Here is a 23,371-nt window from a genome sequence, read left to right on the forward strand (position 1 = left end):
ACCCCCCAAATTGTCGGTGGCCTATGACCGTCGTCATTCCCCCCGCTAGCTAAAAATTCTTTATGAAACCTGGTCCGAATTCTCCCAATATGTACCTGCAGCTAATATCAGTGATTTTGCTGGTATGACCTCTGAACCTCTGAACCTACTAACCACTTTTCTGTACAGCAGTGACACTACATGAATACACAGAATCACCTGACCACCTTCCTGCCACCTGTGTGAGGCTGTGTTTACAATATTACTGTGAAGTTGCTATATAGCCAGCAACAGTAAGCATAACAGCTACAAATTCAGTTTCAACATAATTATGTAAACTAATCCAAAGGTGTGCACATTCAGCTCTATATTTGGCTGCATCATTAAGTGTTAAGCGATAAATAAATGACATGTAGATTTAGCTCATGTGAAGTACAAAGACATCATCATTGTTTTGAAATTTAGTAGGAGTTTGTGCACTTGTCCCAAGTTCCCACACAATACTTGGTTGTGTACTCATGACAATGGCACTTACACCTTACACAATTACGTTATCAGCTATGAATATCATCATACTAGCTAATGAAACACTAGCCTCGATTCCAGGCCGAGTTGTTTCTAGCTAGGCTGTCAACTAGGCCTGGTGTTGAATGTATCTGGGCGTGGTTAGGAACCAAAAAACAAAAAGCAGAGAGATTTGCTAGAACAACACACCTGTCGACAAGGGCCGGCAGTGTTGGTCTAGTTTGTAGTCCATCACAAAGGGCAGTGAGTGAAAGCAAGAGACTTGTCATACCATGTTGAAAACCATGGCAAAGACGTTTCTTCCTTCTGACAAGAGCTGGGCCTGTTCTGCAATGAGTGGGGCCTTCTTGTGAAGCAGACAATGTATACGTTAATCTGAAGAACTTAAACTTGCAGTATAGCTAGCTAGCTAGATAATCTATGGCTAGATTTCAGTTACTTAAGAGCATACAACGGAGCTAAATTACGGTATTAACTTATACGGGGAAATGATATTATGACAGGAAACAAAGTGTGAAGAATCTCTGTTGGTTTCCGGTTCCTGCCACGCCCAGATACAATCAATACAATATTTTTCAACTTCGTTCTATAAAAAAAAATCGGCCTGGGACCAAGGCTAATGAAACACAAGCCACACTATGATTACGTAACCCCAAGGAAATAGTAAATGATGTAAACCCACAAATACCATGATTTGAAGCCAAATTTGGGGTGCATGATCGCTATTTAAAATCGATCACAGTAGAGCCATAGATAGTAGAGCCATAGATAGTAGAGCTAATAGCAAATACACAGTTACAAATACACAGTTAGTATATTTTGGGTAAAGATTATAAAGTTACCCCGCAATCATAATGGCTACCAGACCAGACCCCCAAAATCCAATAGCAGTTAAAGTCCACCCTATCAATGTAGGACAAGGAGATGCAATATTACTGGAGATTCAATATGATAAAGGTAATTAAGTGATTGCATGATTGTGTCTTATAAACTTTTATGATTCTTACTAATTATGACATAAATTTACAGTTTATCGAGATTTACAATAAGCTATCGTAAAAGAAGTGTGTTATTAATGGAGGTGCATGCATGTGCATGAGCACTCCCTTAAGATTTGGCTTTATGATTGCTGGATTCCAATTTTAGCTCTCGTGTTTTCATGCACATGCAGGGTCACCCAAAAAGTGGCTGATCGATGGTGGCCGAGGACAAAAATCAACATTTTCTAACCTGACAACTGCTCTGGACGAGAACGATTGCATATCTAAAGCACCAATATCTCCATCTTCAAGGGGAAAACTGACATGGAAAGATCGCACCTATCGACAGATAACGCTTGACTCGATTGTCAATACTCATCCCGATGTCGACCATCATGGAGGAATTAATGCACTTTTAGGTACTGGAAGCAAACAAATTAAGTCGGGTGAACAGTTCACTGCCTGCTGTCCCATCATAACCACTTCAGCCACAAGTTTGTATGTGGAAGTTCCAGACGAAAAAAACGAATACAAAAATGGAGTGGAGTACAGCGGTGCAGAAAGTGATAGCCCTAAATTCTGGTTTCAAACAAATGCACTTGGACGAAAGCACCTTGGATTAGAAGATCTACCTCGACGATCAACTGTAGAAGTTTGTAAACGTCCCAGTTTCAGAAAGAATATCGATTGGAATGCAACAAGTATTCTGACAACTGTGCGGATACCGGGAAGCACATACAAGTACGATGTGGTGTTGACTGGTGACTCATATGGTGGGATCATCCTTGACACACTCGAACTAAAGTCTGAAAAAGACAAGCCGCGTAAGACCGTTGGTGTTTTCCAAGTGCCTCACCACGGAAGCAAGAAAAACAGTACTATGGCACGAACAAAAGGAGAAGGTTCTCACCTGAGTTGTTATACATTTTACATGGAATTTGATGCAGACATCTACTTAATCAGTCATGGCGATAACAAGGCCTATAACCATCCGGATAGTGAAGTTATAACAGGCATTCTCGCTGCAGCTGTCAAGAAAGAACAGCATTGTAAAATAGTAGTCACAGCAACACGGTTTGATGGAACCAAAATCAACGAGGACACCAACATAGGCAACTGGAGGGACTATGTTGATATCTACTATTTTTCACCGTATGTCACCCTGGATCCAAACGATGTGAAACGGCCTGAGGGTTTACAGCTGTATAACAAAAAGGTACACACTTTATTTCAGAGTAAAGAAATTTATATACTAGTCTAGTAGAAAACAGACTTTAAGTTATAGTTATGCCTTGGTGCACATGCGCAAGCGAGGTATACATGCAGTAGTGTGTCTGTGTGTGTTGACTGCTACAGCTGCTCAATGCAGTGCAAAGTAAAAGTTTCTATAGGCTTCTAGTCATGTTTTCTTGGATTTTAATTCATGGATTTGCAAAATAATGCTTCGTTCCCGAGTTATGCCTAGTTTTGCTCCTTTTTGAGGCCTTGTGAAGGAGGCTAGGCCTGGTGTTGATTGTATCTGGGCGTGGTTAGGAACCAAAAAACAAGAAGCAGAGAGATTTGCAAGAACAACACACCTGTCGACAAGGGCCGGCAGTGTTGGTCCTACCTACTAGTTTGTAGTCCATCACAAAGGGCAGTGAGTGAAAGCAAGAGACTTGCTATACTATGTTGAAAACCATGGCAAAGACGTTTCTTCCTTCTGACAAGAGCTGGGCCTGTTCTGCAATGAGAGTGGGGCCTTCTTGTGAAGCAGACAATGTATACGTTAATCTGAACAACTTAAACTTGCAGTAGCTAGCTAGCTAGATAATCTATGGCTAGATTTTAGTTACTTCAGAGCATACACGGAGCTAAATTGCAGTATTAAACTTATACAGGGAAATAATTATGACAGGAAACAAAGTGTGAAGAAATCTCTGCTTTGGTTTCCGGTTCCTGCCACGCCCAGATACAATCAATACCAGGTCAACTTCGTTCTATTAAAAAAAAATCGGCCTAGGATCGAGTCTCATGAATTAGCCGCCCTTCCATGGGAGAGTCCTAGGACTCTTCCAGGACTCTCCCATGGAAGGGCGGCTAATTCATGAGACTCTCCTAGGACTCTCCCATGGAAGGGCGGCTGATTCATGAGACTCTCCGCTTGCATGCAGCAAAAACAAAATGTTCATCATGATAGTATAAAAGTTATTAGCACCTCCACATACAGAGGCATCAGCATCCGCGGTGCTTTTATTTAACTATAAACTCGAGCTATAAGGTCACAAATAAACTTTAGGTGCCATATAGCGGATTTACCTGAGGCGCACGTGGGCGGCCACGGGTATAGTAGTCCGTTATTTGTTCTGTGTTTTTACAGCATCGATAGCCTTACTATATACAGCTCATGCATACAAACGTGTTGTTGTCTGACTCGTCATACTATGTTTGTAAAACGCCCACATCTCAAGTGGCTATACAACCACACTAAAAAAACAGTGTGGTTAGTATTGTGCAAGCACATGAGTAGAATTTCTGATTGTAGCCCGCCTCCCTTAGCCATACATAGCCATATATGGTAATATGATATTTACATGAAGTGATCTCAGAGGAGGGTTTCCAGAAAGGTTTACACAAGCCCCGTTATAGTGCAGTGTTTCTAGCTCTAGTTAGCCAATGAAAAGTGGAATCTAAACTATAGTTAGACCATGTGCATTCGGTATCTATGGTTATAGTGTCCTTCAACCCTCGGGCTTCGTGGGACACTATAAAACATAGATCCCTCATGTGTAGGACAGGTCTAATTAGGTTGCTTAATTAATGAGGGTATCATACAAGGATCTTAATTGCAGTTTTTGCACATGATATTCACGTGCGACAGCCATGTGTCTCGATGTTAGAAGTGGTTACAAGCGAATTAGAAGTGAACAGTCTCCAACAGAGTTAGCTAGAGACTAGTCAGCTCTAGCACTAACAGTGGGGCCAAACGCTAGTCGTTTGCTCAAAGTCAGTTTCAAAGTGTGCCTACTGGACGGTTTTTTCCGAGGCTGTTGTTACGTTTGGCCTGTTAGAGATACAATCTCTCTTAATTCTGAGACTTGTATAGACTTAGTCAAAACTAATCTCTAGCTAGCTCTGTTGGAGACTGTTTACTTTTAACGTGAGCAAATACTGATATCATGTGCAAAAAAATGCAATTAAGACCCCTGTACGATACCCTCATTAGCGACCTAATGAGGCCTAGCTGTCCTACCTCCTCTGAAGTGATCTCGTACCAGCTAGGAAAAATGGAGAATTATGATTGTAGTTGTTGATTTCTTGCCGCGCCGCAGGAGCCATTTTTTTAACACTAACTTTATTCAGATTCTAGTCCACAATGCATGTCTCATACACTATACTAAAACTCCGCCGTTCTCAAAGGTTTCAGCATGCCTCTAGCTCCTGGTGGGTGTGGTTTCCTGGCATTAAACCGCAAATATAGAACCTACGAACTTTTATGCTGAAGGCTCTGGAGCCAAATAGTGAAAATTTGCACCCGCGAAAACTTTCCACTATATGGTAGTAGTATTACAGTCTTGCAACCATGGTACAAACAATACACACACATGCATGCAAGGAGTTTGGAAGAAAAACTTAGGGAAAGAATTGGTAAGACTATATAATTATACACATGAAGTTAGGAAATATAATTTATACATGCAGGTGCCAGCTCCGAGTTTAGAAGCAAAACTCGCAAAAAATAATTTGCAGAGGGAGGTAATAATTGATCATGACGGCAACGGCAACAGCTTCTTTAATGCCGTCAGTCAAGCACTAGCACACAAGACAAATTACACACCCACTGAGCTGAGAAAGATGCTTGTTGAACACTTGAAGACAAATCCAAAATTATACTATCCAAGATCGGGAGCAACTACAACGGAAGAGTATAATAAGCTCTGTTCACTGGATGACTCTTTATCTTCTAATATTGAAAAAATTCTGCCTGAGGCAATGGCACAGACACTACGAATGCAAATAAAAGTTATCCCTGTGAATCATGAACAAGAGGACAAGTTTTATGGCACTGAACCTGTTGTTCAACTAATACACGCCATTGATCACTATGACTACGTTCTGCCAATCACGTCTCCAGGAGATACCACAGACGCATCGTCACCTGGCACTACAGAGACTCCTCTTAAGAGCAGTGAAAGTCTAGTCTCAGCAAAAGGCAGACGCAAACTGGTTCTAGATACAGATACAAGGTGAGATAATTATGTTCATGAGTACGAGTATTCATTTCTGCAATGAGAGTAAAATCGCAAAAAATTTGTACTTGCAGACAATTGGAAATTGCAATGAATCTCATTAAAACCACTTACGAGTACTTAGAAACGTTACGAATAACATTAATTTCACAAACTCAAGCAAGAATTAGCAGAATTTAATACCAACATATCTACCTGTGAAAATGTGTCTTATAAACTACTGCATACCTTAGGAACCACATAGCAACGGGCTAGAAATAAACAAATACCAAATACCGTACTTAACTGCATGTCGAACTGCCATATTGAATAACTGCCCACCCCCTTTTGCTTTGTAACTAGGCGAGGCATTTGAAGCTTTGCTTGAAAGTATAGAAGCGCCAACTATTGCATATTCTTATAATTGGGTCAAAGGTCAACATATCATGCAAGATTTTCACTGTGCATGCAGCTAAAGCTAGACAGCTCTAAGCCAGTAGTCTCGTGATATCAGCCGATTCTCATTAATAGCGTGGGAGGGAGAGAACCGTCTGGTTACTCTGGGCATACTTTTCTGTCGTCAAATGGAATGTTGGTAGAGTATATTTATTGGAGCCTTACCCACAAGAATGTAAGATAGCTTTTAAGAGTACAACAATTCTATTTAGTGCGCATTAAATTGTGGGTATTATCCACGTGGATAACAGAATGATTACATTCCTAGACGACAGAACAGAAGGCTACCAGACGGTTCTTTCCCTCCCACGCTACTAATGAGAACCGGCTGGTATATCACGAGACTAAGCTAGCTCAGAAACGTGCACAAAACAAGACTTTAAAGTAATGGTCTACTTCCAGCTCAGGCCTTTTTCTTTTGTGGCAAATTTTTTTCTGTGGTCTGGAGATGGAGCTGTAGCGTCTTCACAGAAAGTACCAGCATAACTTTCTTGGATGGGCGCTTGCATGTTTCAGTAGCACATAATAAAATAGCCGCCCACCCCTTGTTTAGCTATCAAAATAGGTGGGCGGTTCGACGGTTAACTACGATAAACAAATAAAACAGAATAATTATGAAAGCACTGCGGGTGCTAATGCTTCGATGGAGGTGTCAAAGCTACATCTTTTATATGTACACATTATTAAATTTTGCATGCAGGCAGAATCCAGAATCACAGGGAAACTTGAAGAGTGGGTTATGATCGACCATGCATGATTGTTGTTAAAAACGATCGATGCCAAAAGTTCAAGTCTAAAATTAATGGCTGCATCAGCAGAGCCTTACAGTTCTCTTCTCACTCTTGCAACTACCAATAGCTAGCGTTCTAGTGCAGAGCTAGCTACTAAGTAGAGTAGCAACACTCGGTGAACAAGTTTTGCTACACACTGTTCTGAAAGGCTGCAATGGCATTCCAAGTAAGCAAAACTAGGCATAACTCGAGAACAAAGCATTATTTTGCAAATCCACGAATCAAAATCCAAGAAAACATGACTATAGAAGCCTATAGAAACTCTCACTTAAACTTCATCAATCCTTGAGCAGCTGTAGCAGTCTACACACACAAACAGACAGACACACTACCGTATACCTCGCTTGCGCATAATAATACTTCATTTTCAATAATTTTATGAGTATACATGCATCTCAAAAAATAGCAATAAAACACAAAGAGATGAATTCGAATGTCCAAAGTGTAAAGAGAAGATTGATCAAAGGGGAAAAAGGAGGCAAATTACCCCAATTGCAGGACTTTCAAATAAGGAAACAGAAGGGTCCATCGTCCCGAGTTTGTGGACAAGCTGCAGCTGGCCACAACAAAAAGTGAGCAAAACAATTGATGGATACACATGTAAGATATGTTTGTGCACTGGACCGGAGCCTGACATGAGCACTGATCTGTGCCTCCGACCCTCAGAGAGAGGAAGTAGAGACAAGTAGTGCATTAATTAGGTAGAGCTGCTCAAAGTCCGTTTCTAGGAGTGCAAGTATGCCTACTGGATGGTTTCTTCCGAGGCTGCTATTGCATTTGGCCCGTTGGAGACCCACGATCTCTCTTCTGAGACTTAAGCCCCGTTTACACCAGGCCTTTAATCCGGGTTGGAATCCGGATTAAACCTAACCACGTTCGTATAAACGGCCCCTTATCCAGGTTCTAATCCAGATTAGCCAACCCACTTCTGGAGATGGTGCAGATTGGGTCAGAAGCAGTTTAGCTGTGAGTAAACACAAAGAGCTAATTGTGAGGTGTTGTACATGTTCGTAGGTGTTTCTACAGTAAGCCTGTAGCTTCCTATCAGCCAATGTTTGCGCAAATGTAATTAGTGGTCATTTTACTATGCCCACTACCCAGAAAAATCTGACCCGGATTTGAACCGGATTAGATGTCATGTAAATAGGGCTATAGATACTGTATACTCTGTCAAAGCTAATCACTAGCTCTGTTGAAGACTGTTGACTTCTAATTCGCTTGTAACATGGTTGTCGCACGTATGATATCATGTGCAAAAAATAAAAGACCCTTGTACGATATACCCTCATTAGCGACCTAATGAGACCTGTCCTACCTCATCTGAAATGATCTTGTACCAGGAAAAATGGATAAGGGTCACTAAAGTAGAAAGCTAGAATTATGATTGTTGTTATTGCTTCTTTAATTGCTTATCCTAGATACCACAGGAGCCATATTTCTAAGACTCCAGGCTTCTTTGTTGACTTTCTCAGATCAATGCATGTCTCATACACTATTAAAACTCCGTTCTCAAAAGTTTCAGCATGCCTCTAGCTCCTGTTACTAGCCAGCATTTATGGTATAACACTCTTTTGGTTGCTATAGATCATATCATGTCAATAGCCGAGGGTTAGCACTTCAGTGCTCTAGTTTTGAGGGTTATTAACTTTCGCGTTTTTCGTTGATTAAGCAGGCTCTGCAAATAATTCATACCCACGAATATTAATATCACAGCATGCGGGCGCCAAAAGGCTGATAGCAAGTTCACAAAAATTCAATCTACGAAATGTTTTCTAACGGCCTTTCCGCGAATGTTTACACCCTCAAAGTATACCCACTAATCTATAAGATATAACATGAGCTGTGGTCAAACAGCTTGTATTAGTAGTATTACACCAACCATGGTACACTAACAAGTATAATTACAATACACATGCCACAGACTACAAACACTTCAGAGGCATCGCCAGAGACTCCTCCTAAGAGCAGTGAACATCCACCACCTCTAGCAAATAAGAGTAGACGCGAACTGTTTTTTACAGTTTACAAAACGAGGTGAGATAATAAATAACTGGTAGTTATTTAGTGCACGCGCTGATTACATGATTTTCAGCCAATCAGCTTAGCTAAACGTTAGTACCATAACCGTACTTAATTCACTTAAATGTGTGTGCTTAAATATGATACAAACATAAGACATTGATTAAAATGTAGCCAGGTACAAAACTGGTTGAACAGTACACATTGTAGGCTATACTCGAGACTATAGAGATCACGTGACAGCACTAAATCCTTTAGAACACAACTAGACAAGATCACGTGTTTTAATGCTAGTGCACTCGTTGGCACACAGCTTAAAACACATAATCTTTGGTACAATTGACCATTATGTACCCCCACACAGAGTGCCCCCCACTGATGTTGTGAGTGGTACCAGTGGAGGCGAATCACAACCCTCCACATTCGCTATTCAATCCACCATGTCTGCACGTATAAGGTTTGTATGGAATGTACAGTGCATGATACTCGAGGTAGATAACCGAGTGATTAGTCAAAAATTGCTCTTGTATATTGGTTAAACCCCCTGTCGTCACCGCTAATGATTGCATGCAGTCTTACTCATTTGTAGCACTTTTTTTTTTTTTTTTTTTATAATAATTCTGCAAAATGCATGGATACACTAGTAGCATATTACGCTAACCTAATGTGCGCCCTGTATATATTACTTACAATAGCGAGTACAAATTAAAAATAAAGACTAATATTATACTAATGCAAGTGACAGAGTACATTTCTCTTAAATGACAAAATCGATGTACTTTCCTGCAGCTCCAGTGGTAATTCATTCCACACAGATATTGCCTTTGGGAAAAAAGAGTTCGCATATGCATTTGTTCTGCAAATTGGTCTTTCAAACTGTATATTTTTTGTGCTTCTCAAAGAGACAGGCGGTGCAGCTCTAGTAATTGGCAATTAGCAAACACATAATACTCACATAATTATGCTGATTAATTACTGAGTCAGCGAATAATTTTACATACTAGAGCACTGAAGTGCAAACCAGACTAGAGGCATGCTGAAACATTTTGAGAACAGAGTTTTAGCGGTGCATGAGGCATGCACAGTGGACTAGGCCCTAGTTTAGGATCACAGCAAAGAAGCCTGGAGTCTTAGAGAAGTATGGCTCCAGGAGTAGGATCCCAGAGTCAGCAGCAAACCAGTCACAATTCTAGCTTTCTATTGTAGTGACCCTTTTCCATTGTTCCTGGTACGGGATCACTTCAGCTGTTTTTTTGTGAGTCAGAGGTTGGAAGGAAGTTGAGATCACGTGCAAAAATATAAATTAAAGCTATAAATGTGCTGAGTCGGCGCTATTTTTGTATCTAGTCAGCAGTTTAGTTGTACCATAGATTGAAGAGTTAGAGGGATAGGAAACGGTTGGTATCTCAAGTAACATCCGCGCTACGCTGCGGTTTAATCGAGGCCATCACAACAATATCTATTCTACACCCAGTGCATAATAAACTACAAGAACTGTGCTTAGTCCGTGCAACTCATTTATATTTCAAGGTCTATACCTATTGCATCTCTGCTTCTGAGCAAAATTGGCGAAAAAAACATTTGATCCCCCCTGAAAAATAACGTTTTAAACTGATAGACACTAAAAACTAGGCTTGAAGTAGTCTGCAAGAGAAGTTTGGATAAATCCAATTAGTGACCTTAATTAGCTAAGGTCAAGTGGTTCCAGCCTCCTCTGGAGTACTACACGTGGCTCATGGACTAGGCGTGTTATAAATTGCTGAAAGAGATGATGTCTCGAGGAAACACAGCTTTAGGAGATACCCGGCAAAAATGTGCTTAATAGCCTCGTTCATAGGGCGTAACGTGGATAATTTTCGAGGCTCCACTGCAGATTCAATGTAAAATCATCACGTGCACCACTCTGTTTCCTATCCCTCTAACTCTTCAATCTATGGTTGTACACAAGATATCAAGAGCTAGAGATGAGCAGTAAAAGATCCAGAGGATCACGTACATGCCAGACTCCTGTTCAATCCAGGAAGAGAAGCTTTATCTCCGTAGATCTAGTACTTTGGCTAGGAGAAATCTTAGTAGAGATTTTAAATCATAAGCAGGTGCAGTGATCAACGTTGTACAGCTTGGAGTGAGGAGGAAGTCAGACCACTCATTTCCTTGATGACCAGTAGCTATCTGTGAAACTGCTGACTAGACATAAAATAGTGCCGACTCAGCACATTTATAGCGGTATTTTTGCACGTGATCTCAACTTCCTTCCAACCTCCTCTGATTGTGAGTGACTGAGGCTGAGATATACCTTAAGGTTGGTATTATTGGCGGGTACTAATTTTAGCGGTTTGCTGAGATACTGCATTTGGCGGGTACTAATTTTAGCGATTTGAAATGACTAGACTGGCGATGCGACGATATTACTCTCTAATTGTACGTAATGCTGACGTGTTTGTATTATTAGCGAGTGGTTGATTTAGTGAAAAAATGTCAATTCGCTAAATTCGCTAAAATAACAACCCGTTAATAATACCGACCTTAAGGTAGATATGGCAGGGTAATGTGTAGTCTCATGAATCAGCCGCCCTGGGAGAGTCCGTCTGAGCACTTTAGTCTGAACTTTTTTGGCCAGGTCGAAATTCCGACCTGACCAATCAGATCAAAGATATAGGAAGGGAAGGATTGGCAACGGTAGAAAATTTGAAGCTATCCGTGACACGCTACGTCATTGGAATGCATCACTTTGCCTCTACTTTTGTTGCCTCCAAACTATGGCAATAAAAATAACAGAGAGAACAAGTCCTTATTAACTCTGAAAGAAGTCATTGATGACAGATGCAAGTTGACATCCCAAGAATCTGCCTCATGTTAAATACTGAGAGGGATTCTCAAAGTCAACAAGAAAGAGAGAAGCTCAGAAACAACACTTTAATACTTAGACAATACTGCTTGTGTTCATGTCCATTCTCACATTTGATACAAGCTCTGGGCTTGTATGCACAAGAACTAGATAACATAGATAGACTGATAGTACTGTAGCCATTATCAATATTCTCTGTAACATGTTCTGTACGACATTTTATTAATACCAAATTTTAATAAATTATCAACATTTCACAAGTCATATAAACTGCCATAATAAGCTGCATAATAAACTGCTACTGCTGCTACTGCATGAGGTAGAGCTGGTGCTATACAACTGTACAGGTCTTTTGCATGTAACAAAGTCTTTCATTTCGTTTTTTAATATGTAGCCCTTCTATCCCAGTTCTGTTTCTTACTATATAAGCCGATAATTAGGCCTTACACCTCCAGTCATATTTTCTGCAACTGACAAAAATTTGAAGCACAAAACCTGTACCAGTTGATGGACCTGACATTGATAAACACTCTCATGAAGTCAGTATAATTTTAAAAGCATGTGTGTTTCTTAAAAAGGGAGCATAAAACGTCAGATGAAATAAGCCATACTCAACACTACAACACATTCTAAATGGTATGAATAGGCGATTTTTGCCTTTCAGTAGATCAACCTACATACATACAACCAGGAAAACTTGAAGAATAGTAATATGGATGAGTACTGTTTCTTAAAAAGGGATCAAACCTTGTAAAATTGTAGTTTTTCTGTAGTAAAAAGTCTTTGTTTCTTTAGTTTTACAAACTGGCAAGATAATCTAACTCTAAATAAAGCACAACATCAGTGTAACACCATGAGAGGTCATGAGGCACTAAAGGAAGACCACAACAGACTTTTTCTGCTTTTCGCGGGCATTCTGGCAGGAAAACAGGCGAGTCACGGATGGTTTCATTACAAAACTGCAGAAACACATGTAAAATGATCACGTGAACCACTTCCGTTGCCAATCCTTCCCTCCTATATCTATGATCAGATCAAGGATTGACAAAATTAAAGGAAATAAAGAATGACAAGAAGCGTATGCGTTCTCTACAGTAGGACGCATTTATAGCTAGCGCTAGTCAGCTATAAATAGTGGCTACTGTTAGCCAGTCGAGGAGCTATAGTAAGTTGAGTTGACTATATACACTACTGCTGTGCAACCTTTTCTTGTTCTTTTAGCAGCGTTCTTGAAGCAAGTCAAACAAAAATTCATAGCTGCTAGTCAAGCATTCGCGGTTGACCTTTTGCATGCGTTGGACGTAATTGAATTCTTCTGGTTTTTACACTGACGTAATGACAATTAACATTCCATTGTGGAATGACCTCTAGACTAAAGTGCTCAGACTGACTCTCCAATATGGGGCGCCGTTTGTGCCAAAAGTTTTACTTTTTCCTTTTATATACCTTTTATATAAACTAGTAATCTACTATATATAGTATCATGCTAGTATAGTTATAATTATCATGCATACTATATATATATATCATGTACATACTATATATATCATGTACATACTATATATATCATGCATGCATACTATATATATCACGTACATACTATATATATCATGTAATTATATCATGTACATACTATATATATCATGTATACATACTATATTATATCATGTAATACTATATATATCATGTACATACTGTATAATATCATGCATACTATAATATCGTGTGCGTAAAATATGGTGCAGTGTGTTGATCACGTGACTATAGCACATGCCCCAGAGGAGGTATACGATAGGCGCGGTGCAGCTCAAGCATTAGCCTTTGCATGATTGAGCACTAATTATCCGCCCACGCCCCGCCTATACGTTGTGTTGTTATTGCTGAGTGTAATTTATATGGCCCCTTATGAGTTATGGGAGTTAATGATATTCATAGTTTGCGGTAGTAACAAAAACAGTAACACTCCTTTTGTCAAGGATAACTTTTCATCAGAAGGTGGCCTAACACTATTAAATGATAATGATATATAAATAATGCTGAATAAATAAGCTACTGAATGATATAAAAACGACTGTTGCAAGCTAATGCCTCTCGCCATGTTATGCTTTCGCTGATGACAAATTTACTATTGAATCCACCCATGCGCAAACGGTGGTTACCAGGCCCTCTAGTGAGAGGGGCTGGGATCGAGGCTACATCCATCACAATAATTATTATGCATGAAAAACAAAAACAAAAACAACACAGTGCAAATAATTATTACAGTGCATGAAAAACAAAAACAGCAGTGGAAAATAACGAAAGCCTAAAAATTCTATTTAGATCTATACAACTATATAGCTATATAGAACAAAACTATTCTCCAAGTGGAGATACTTTAATACGTATAATGATACCACGAGTTGCACGTATCACACTGTATCATTTCATCGTAAAAGTCAGGGTGGAGACAAGGGCAGTATAATTATAGTAATCACAAATCTCTCTGTCTCTTGCGGCTATTCAGTTCTTTTGACTTCGAAAATCTTCTTCAGTTTCTCATTTTCAAAACAACGTACAAGGTGGTGCCTTATTTTCTCTTCATTTAGGATGATGTGATCCTCCTTGCAATTCGTGGTATGCGCAGCAATCACTTGCTGTCTACTATTCATTGCTACCTTGCTCTTTATCTTGGCTCTTCATTCTACTATATACTAAGATGGAAACAGGTTACATTGGCGGGCCGCATGCGCATAGGGAGTTATCCACGTGGATAACAGGATGATTACATTCCTAGACGACAGAACAGAAAGCCCAGAGTTACCAGACGGTTCTTTCCCTCCCACGCTACTAATGAGAGCCGGCTGGTATATCACGAGACTAAGCTAGCTAGCTTATAAACGTGCACAAAACAAGTAATGGTCTACTTCCAGCTCAGGCCTTTTTCTTTTGTGGCAAAGTGTATTCTGTGATCTGGAGATGGAGCTGTAGTCTTCACAGAAAGTACCAGCATAACTCTCTTAGATGGGCGCTTGCACGTTTCAGTAGCATGCACATAATAAATAGCCGCCCACCCCTTGTTTAGCTATCAAAACAGGTGGGCGGTTCGACTACGGTAAACAAATAAAACAAAATAATTATGAAAGCACTGCGGGTGCTGATGCTTCGGTGGAGGTGTCAAACTACATCTTTCATACACATTGCATGCAGGCCGAATCCAGAATCACAGGGAAACTCAAAGAGTGGGTTATGATCGACCATGCATGATTGTTGTTAAAACGATTGATGCTAAAAGTCCAAGTCTAAAATTAATGGCTGCATCAGCAGAGCCTTACAGCCCTCTTCTCACTCTTGCAACTACCAATAGCTAGCGTTCTAGTGCAGAGCTAGCTACTAAGTAGAGTAGCAACACTCGGTGAACAAGTTTTGCTATGCACTAGCTCTTCTGAAAGGCTGCAATGGCTAAGCAAAACTAGGCATAACTCGAGAACGAAGCATTATTTTACAAATCCACGAATTAAAATCGTTGAACTTCATTGATCCTTGAGCAGCTGTAGTAGTCTACACACACAAACAGACAGACACACTACCGTATACCTTGCTTGTGCATAATAATACTTCATTTTCAATAATTTTATGATACAATTCACTCATACATGCAGTGAAGTAAATAGCAAGAAAAGAAAATGGGTTCAACGCAGTGAAACGGAGAATGGAGAGGAAAACAGGAGGCCTTTCAAAAAACTTGAAAAAGAAAAATGTCCTTCGTCCCGAGTTTGTAGAGAAAAAGTGAGCAAAACAACTGGTGGATACACATGTAAGGTATGTAGTAGAGACAATTAATTAGGTAGAGCGCACTTATAATTATAACCAAACATTAAATGTATATCTGTACAGTGTAGCAATGTGCACAGTAATCAATCGGTATTTATATTTAGTACAAGACGATTCAGTGCATCAAAAGAGTAACAAGATCATTATAGTTATGTATTACTTTCAGTATAATTTCAGGGGCGTAGCCTGGATTTTGAGGAAGGGGGTGCTATCATAGAAGGAAGAGGGCGCAAAGCAACGAAATTTGGTTAACCGGAAGCCACACCTCTTATTAATGATGTCATAATTAATAGTTGGGCGTGCCCCAATCTTCTATTTGCATAGAGAAGCCTATTTAGCTACGCAAGAGAACTAGTCTATAGATCTAAGCCAGAATAGCTCTAAGCCAGAATAGCTCACATGCAGTTTAAAGACCAATTTGTTTTGCTTGCCTATACTAGCTAGCTAACTACAGCAAGATCTGGAAGAGAAGGGGGTGCTCAGCTAAACAATTAGGTACACTTTGTGTACAATCTCAGATAGAAAGGGGGTGCTTGAGCACCATGAGCCCCCCGGCTACGCCCCTGAACTTTGTATAATGAAATAATATTATACAGCATTAGCTGGTGTACTCATAATTATATAACATACAAAAACGATGTTTTCGAACGTCCTATGTCTTCAAATTTTCATGGACATAATTATAATTACAGAGTCTACAACAGAGTTTAGATTAGTTCATCAAAAATTCTGCCTCTTGTGCTTGCAGAAGGAAACTGGAAATGAGTTCACATTATTCGGTTTTGGGGTAGGAGCTACTTTCAAGTACAGGGAGAGTTGTTCACTGCACACGGCCTATATTCAGCTCTTGAATTACTCACCTGGCCTGGCATGCATATAGAATAGAGAAGCTGGCAAGGTAGGGCTGCACTTATAGTTAAGACTAGAGGGAGCTAGGGACTGAACGATTTAATAGAGGGAGAGTAGCTCCAGCAGTTGGCTAGCTGTTCATATTTCACTAGGGTAGTCTTCTGTCTATTACAAGGCAACGCTTTGATTGTGGAAAATTCAGCTGTCTTCTTGTTGAATACTACTGTAGCAGTATGTTGTAAAAATTGTGTAATTATGGTACTGTAATTACATCAACTATGGTATTATAGCAATCAACCAGATGATTAACCTCGGGTTTTCGGCTGTAAACCACATATCTCCCTCAGGGCCCTTGATCTGCACTGTACATTTATGCAAGGGGCCACCATGTCACATATTTTGACAATTAAATCCGCATTTAGTCCAGGCCTGGTGCAACCCCATTGAAATCGCGGAGTTTCATTGAAGTTAATCGCATCATGACGTTTTCAGAGCCTTAAAATTGGCCAAATACACATATAATTTTATGCTCGCATATAACATTCGAAGCACTAACGGTAAATTATAAATTTTGCAGTATGATGCTTTATAAGTACAAGTTGTCAGCTATTTATATTAGATGTTATAGAGAGTGAATAAACAATGCATATACCTTGACAGTCCCATCACTGGAGTCTGAGAACACCTCAATGTTGAACAAATCCAAGGTAACACGACCTCTCACTCAGTCAGCTTTCCAAACATTTTACCGTATGCGTAGAGAGATTTCTCTCCCTTCTGCCGGGTCCGTAATTGAACAATGACTTTTGCATTCGTTGATTTGCACAATTACTCTGCATCCAGTCCTCCAGCATAGTCTAAATGGTGGTGTCAATGGATCGACTGGACGGTGACATTTTTCACAAGAGATAAACGTAACAACTTCCACTGTGGGTGTGTGAGAGGGAATTGCATTACATATGAAAAACATAACAAAGCACAGAGTTTGCAAACTACTTTTGCATTTCTTAGCGTCATTATGACGTTAGGAAAGGGGTCTTGGGCTGCGACGTTTAGTATTGACCATAAGTCCAGGCGTGCTCACAAAGGGGCGTGGCTTGCAACTACCTTGAAAGTTCTCATAGAAAGCTGATACAATAGAACCTCCCACTAGAAGACAACCTCTTTATAAAGGCTATGGTACGGATTGAAATATCTAAGTACACAGAAACAACTCCCACAAGCGGACCTTACAAAATTCGATGTATCTCAGAACCTACTAACAGCCTGCACTTCCGCTGGAGCTCAAAAGTTGCACAAGGTAATGAAGTACTTGCACAACAAATTTCAGATCTTAACTCAAACATATAAGATAGTTCCATGCCTAACATATTTTCCAATGTACACATATTCTAGCAGCCATTTTGGAATGATGATGTCATATGATGTAACAGGTGGTGGTCCACTGGAAGCGCCAATAGTTGAACTTTCAGTACCTGCACTCAAATTGATCCAATCACATTTAGTTTAGAAGATATATACACACAAAAACGTCAAAAAACAAAAGTTCTACTCTCTTTGGTTGTTGCACTGTAGCGGGAAATTTTGCTATATATCTACAGAATTTTCATGGGTTCTAATATTTGTGTTTCAGTGCCAGGAAACCACACCCACCAATAGCTTTGCATGTAAAATACCGGTGCGTGGGAGTTTATCCGTTACTGATCTGCCCTCGAAAAACACGAAATTTTGCATCCCCGAAATTTTCCCGCTACAGTAGAACCTCGGCTTAGCAGTTTTCTTTTTAAACGAGAAGCGTGGGTTTAAAAGTAATACGCATGCTAGTTAGGCTGCTCTACGTTCGCGATTGTTTAGCACCTGATTACGCGTATAAAAGGGGCAGGGCCCGGCCGGAGTAATTCATAGCATGCATGCGCTTTGCAAATGGCAGCTTATAGCATGGATAAAACACAGAGGAGGCTGGACACGCGTCATCCGTAGTCATCAATAATCTCATGAATACACTTAAAATTGATCCTTTTTGATCCTGCTGAGTCAGCATTTTACCTAACTCTTCCATTCTTGCTGGTCTATCTCTCTTGTATTATATCTTCTGTTAATGAGTCGTAGCACTTTAACAATATGATTGCTATACCTGCTACATCAAGACAGGAGTAAAATAACAAAAGCAAGTGCAGCAACAACTCGATGTTTGTGACTAATCAAGTTTCTGGCTCATTGCTTCTAGTATGACTATGCTACTCAGTTTCTAGTTTCACTGGGTATTTTTAGCATCATTTACTACTAGTATGGAGCTTTTGACTTGGCTGAATAGCTACTGTTGTCTGCAAGTTTCCGTATATCTCTCTATGCACACACATTTCCTCTGTAAAACATTGTCCAACCTCATCTGGATAGAACTCTGCAGAGGAGGTCCGACAGGCGCGGTGCAGCTCAAGCAATTAGCCTTTGATTGAGCAATAATTATCCGCCCACGTCGTACGTTTTTGCTGAGAGTAATCAAAGGCTAATTACTTGAGCTGCACCGCGCCTCCTCTGAGATAGAACAGATAAGAGGCAGAGGAGGTAGGACACGCATCACGTGTGCCTCAATAATTAACAATCCACGTTTAACTGCAAAGATTTAGACAAGAATTTGTGCATGAAAAGTGAGGATCTTCAAGCAGCCAAAACAGCAGCGATCCCACGGTAATTTTCTCTAAAAATTTAGCTATCATATAGTGAAAGGATAGTACTAACTTGTGGATCAGCGATCCCAGTGGGATCCCGGCTCAATAGCTTGAAATTCACCATCAAACCTAGTGGTTTTTACTGTAGCTTGAGCTGCACCGCGCCTGTCGTACCTCCTCTGCCTACATACACATTAAATACGCAACATACACATATTAACAAAATACCTTTGCCAGGCCAGAACACATGGCAGGGGCATATTTTTAGAATAAACAAAAAGTTTTTACAAATGGATCCAGGTATAGTTCAAGTAGCGATGGAACGAGAGATATTACAGTAAGGCCAATGATAATGAGAGTCTTGTTTCTGGTCACCTCCCTTCTCAAATTTCGGTACAAATTTCACTGCCTCATTAAAAACTCATTATTATGACATCACTCCATTATTTTCATTAGCCACACCTACTTGTGGGTGGGTCACATGATAGTGAAGCATAGAGATCAGACACTGGAGATCAGACCTCCCTCCCTCAGTAGTGATTAGTCTCATGAATCAGCGCCTTCATGAGACTAAGTAGTGATAAGGTGATTCCCAAACCAGAAACAAGACATTCATTGGCCTAAGTAAAACAATACAAAAGGTCAAAATAATTCTGTACAGGTGAGCCTTGAGAGCAGCGAAGAACTTCCTGACACATTTGTTAAGAAACTCCGCAAGTTCTTTCGTGACAATCAGCCAGCAAATTGTTCTGTCCAGTCGAGGTTGAACACCATTACTACTGACGACTCAGAAACCCCAGACTCGGAGTCACAGCAAGATCAAGGTCAGGACCTAGAAATGTGATATTCATCAATAATGATTATTAATAACATTAGAAAACTTCTCTGGCCACCCTCGTGGATACCAACACAACCCAGAGGTCCCAGTTCTCCGTGGCTTGAATCACTGCCAATATTGCCTGTGTGCACCGTGTGTCACTCAGTTGCGTCCAGACTTCCTGCAAGGATATTGTGATCCTCATCCTGCCAATGATGAGACGAGGCATAAGCTATACAAGATGTTCGTGAGGTCACTGAGTGACTTACGAGTGTGGGTAGACGACAAATACCGAGAAAACGTATCAGATAAGCGGAAAATAATTCCAAAATGTGTCGTCAGAGTACGTGAACTCGTATATTGGCAATTACATAATTACACTGCATGTACCTTTCACACTGTAGGAGATTAGGTCGAGGTACCCCAGTCATGACGGCATCTATATTAAATATTCGTATCAGGACAATCGGTCAACGTTCGAGGCTGAGACGGACTACCTATAATTCAGTTATGGAGAACGAATCCACCCCTGAGTGACTGTACCTATCATGTAGTAGTGAAGTACGTGTATAATTATGTACATGTAAACTCACAATTAATTATCATCAAAATCGCCATCGTCTGATAAGTCTGAATAATCGACCCCATCTTCAATATCTGAGCTGTCCTCTTCATAGTCACTCTCGTCCTCTATATAATTCTCTAACATAAAAAATGTACGACGGAATAAAAGTATACAGTGTAAAGTCTTACATGTATCAAAACTAAAAAACATTTGCAATGTGAACGTTGCTAGGATTGCCAGGAAAAGAAAAAAGCGAAGAAACAAGAAATTTGGCGAGTGCATAACTCCAATCCATTACAACGTCATTCGCATGTACTGTTTCAAGCAATATTTTTTTGTGCTTTTCCTGGCCAATCCTTCAGTAATTTTCATTGTTATAAGCAAGCTATATAATGTGTTTGTGATGTTTTCCCTTACAGTGTTGAGCAAACATGCAAGTGTTGGATGTGTAGGTGGATTATTGTGAATTCTTAATTCTCGGTTCATTTTTACCCAACCTGTATTTTGATTCTAAAATCATTATCAACAGTGGGCCACTCGGCTGTACATGTTCATGACGTTGTAACGGATTGGAGTTATGCACTCGCCAAATTTCTTGTTTCTTCGCTTTTTCACGCTTTTCTTTTCCTGGCAATCCTAGCAACGTTCACATTGCAAATGTTTTTTAGTTTTGATTCCCTTTCTTTTTTCATTACAGTAGTACATTAATGATAAGATAAATGTGACGTTGATTAATTTGTCATTGTAATCTTGTTGAAGATATTAAATATATAAGTGGTCGTTGGACAGAAGTATATTATACTCCTCAATAGTCTCGATCCCAGGCCGCACTTCACTCAGGGAATTGAGGCTCCTTCACCGGCCTTCTTTTCAAAGTGAAATACCTAAGAGGAACATCAAGAAGCAAGAGAAGTTCAAGAAGAGAAGACAGGACTGGAATAAACATTATTCAGTATTTTATTCAGTCATTTATCTATGATGGCAGCCATGTTTATACTGTAGATGTACTTCCAAGTGCAAAAGCATGGAGGCCTATGGTAGATCCAGTCAGTGCATGTGTCTAGCATAAATAGCATACCTGAAGTGAGAGAATGGAGAGCTGAGCTGAAGAAAGAAGGTTTTGTGCTTATCGATGTCACAGCCACGCCCACCTCATAAGTTGCCATGTGCGTTGCTGTGGCAGTCATTTAAAGATGGCGGAATTGCGTAGGTAGGAAAATTGGAGCCTGAGAGGTCATCTGCCTCTTGGAAGCGAACGCAATTCTGAGAAAAACGCCCATGGTCCGGGTTCTAGTCGACTAGAGGCTGTATCTAGAATCTTCTGAACATGTCTGTACAAGGAGGAAATGCTTTCCAAGAATGTTACTTACTTACTTACTTACTTACTTACTAACTTATAACTTACTTAGTCAGTCCATAGATACTGTACACTCCGTGGATGTGAAACGTAGGTAGTATACGGGTAGATTACGGAGTATTCGTGTTCACTCACTGCAACGGCACCCAGCTGCAGAAATGGACACTTTTAGTGTTGTTTTTCTTGCACAGCTGCCCACTTGTGGCTTCAGTGGAGGAGAAGGTCTCCTGTACTCGTAGGTGGGAGGTAAGTCTATCATAGAGCATGGATATTGAGCCTGCATTATTAGTGGATAGCCTTTTGGAGCTCATTTTTGTCTGTAACTTACTAGGTGACAAGTTTGTGGTTAGGCGATCTTTGGTTGGGTTTATGGTTGGAACATTTCGCTTTGCTTTCCTGTTAGTCAATGAAGTGAAGTACTGGGAGAATGTGTTCAGCACTTAAGAAAATGTATAAGGCTAGCAGCAAACTGAATGATAGGTCAAAATTAGGTGTTCAACAGTACCTATCTTGTGGTTAGGCGATCTTGCCAACAAAAAGCTCCATCACTTAAATGATGTGGTCATTCAATAATATAGATGTCCTTATACCAGGAGAATCTATTTTGACCCTCAGTAAATGTTTTGTTATTTCAGGAAAGCGTGTCTTTTTGTGGTGAACATGTTTACTCATACAAATGTACTGTATGATGATAATGCATACATGATCGTACGTACAGCGGCCGGAGTAAATTATTATGTGCATTCTAACATACTTTTTTAATTTAGGTAATGCTCTATCACCAAAGGAAGCGGAAAGGAGCATAATTATTCCCTGATGCAATGCAAGACTAACAAACAAGTGTACAAGCACAAGTATAGCGATAAGACGAAGAAGAATCCTCCTTCAACTTTAAATCAGTTTTAGTTTTCCATTTAGTTGTCTACTACTAAGTCTATCTCCATGCATGGATGCCTGCCTATATAATATTCTGTGTGCATACATGCTGTGCTATATACAATATCACAAAAATTAAGTCAGCAGTGTACATGTAGCTAGATCTAAATTTGTCAGGTTCCAATATGATTTCTGCATTTCCACTTTCATTCATGAACATCTCTCTTGGCTCTCCCTGCGCAGAGAATCAGTTAGCACTGGAAGAACTTGGACTGGGAGCTTCAGTTATCCGATCACTCACACGTAGTTAGATTATTATTGATTATTATTGTATCCATGCAGTAGATTCCGTATACTATACGGAATTCCGGATACTCCGTCCGTGTCATCCGTTGCAATGAGTGTTTCAGGACTTTTGGTAGTGGGCGGAAGTGTTTCACATCCACGGAGTGTACAGTATCTATGGTCAGTCAGACGAAACGCGGTGAAATATGAAAATAGTGCAATTTTTCAAATATCAATAGTAATGCATGAGAATATTCATTGACTACAATTTCACACATTTAGACAGATAAAAGGCTAACTAAGCTATCTGTCAACTCAGTTTCTTGCTGTGGCC

The 23,371-nt window shown here is 40.1% G+C and overlaps 3 protein-coding genes across 4 annotated transcripts in view; 1 reads left to right on the top strand and 2 right to left on the bottom strand.

Moving 5' to 3' along the window:
• LOC135334504 (WD repeat-containing protein 36-like) overlaps positions 1–23,371 on the bottom strand; it is a 113,902-nt gene that overhangs the window by 66,265 nt on the left and 24,266 nt on the right. The gene's annotated exons all lie outside the window — the stretch shown is intronic.
• LOC135334482 (WD repeat-containing protein 36-like) overlaps positions 1–23,371 on the bottom strand; it is a 141,585-nt gene that overhangs the window by 62,334 nt on the left and 55,880 nt on the right. The gene's annotated exons all lie outside the window — the stretch shown is intronic.
• LOC135334483 (uncharacterized) lies at positions 1,190–20,690 on the top strand. Of its 2 annotated transcripts, XM_064529680.1 has the most exons (10): positions 1,190–1,461; positions 1,676–2,700; positions 5,166–5,710; positions 7,346–7,511; positions 8,861–8,973; positions 9,323–9,415; positions 15,448–15,607; positions 19,799–19,961; positions 20,014–20,297; positions 20,359–20,690. In XM_064529680.1, the coding sequence occupies exons 1-10, from the start codon at positions 1,359–1,361 to the stop codon at positions 20,455–20,457; spliced, it is 2,751 nt and encodes a 916-aa protein (XP_064385750.1). In that variant the 5' UTR covers positions 1,190–1,358; the 3' UTR covers positions 20,458–20,690. The 2 variants fall into 2 exon arrangements, with proteins under 2 accessions (XP_064385750.1, XP_064385751.1); XM_064529681.1 differs by lacking the exons at positions 20,014–20,297; positions 20,359–20,690 and adding an exon at positions 17,129–17,175 and having other exon boundaries at positions 19,799–19,908.

The sequence above is a fragment of the Halichondria panicea genome, chromosome 4 (genome assembly GCF_963675165.1).
Source record: "Halichondria panicea chromosome 4, odHalPani1.1, whole genome shotgun sequence".
In the NCBI taxonomy this organism is placed as follows: domain Eukaryota; kingdom Metazoa; phylum Porifera; class Demospongiae; order Suberitida; family Halichondriidae; genus Halichondria; species Halichondria panicea.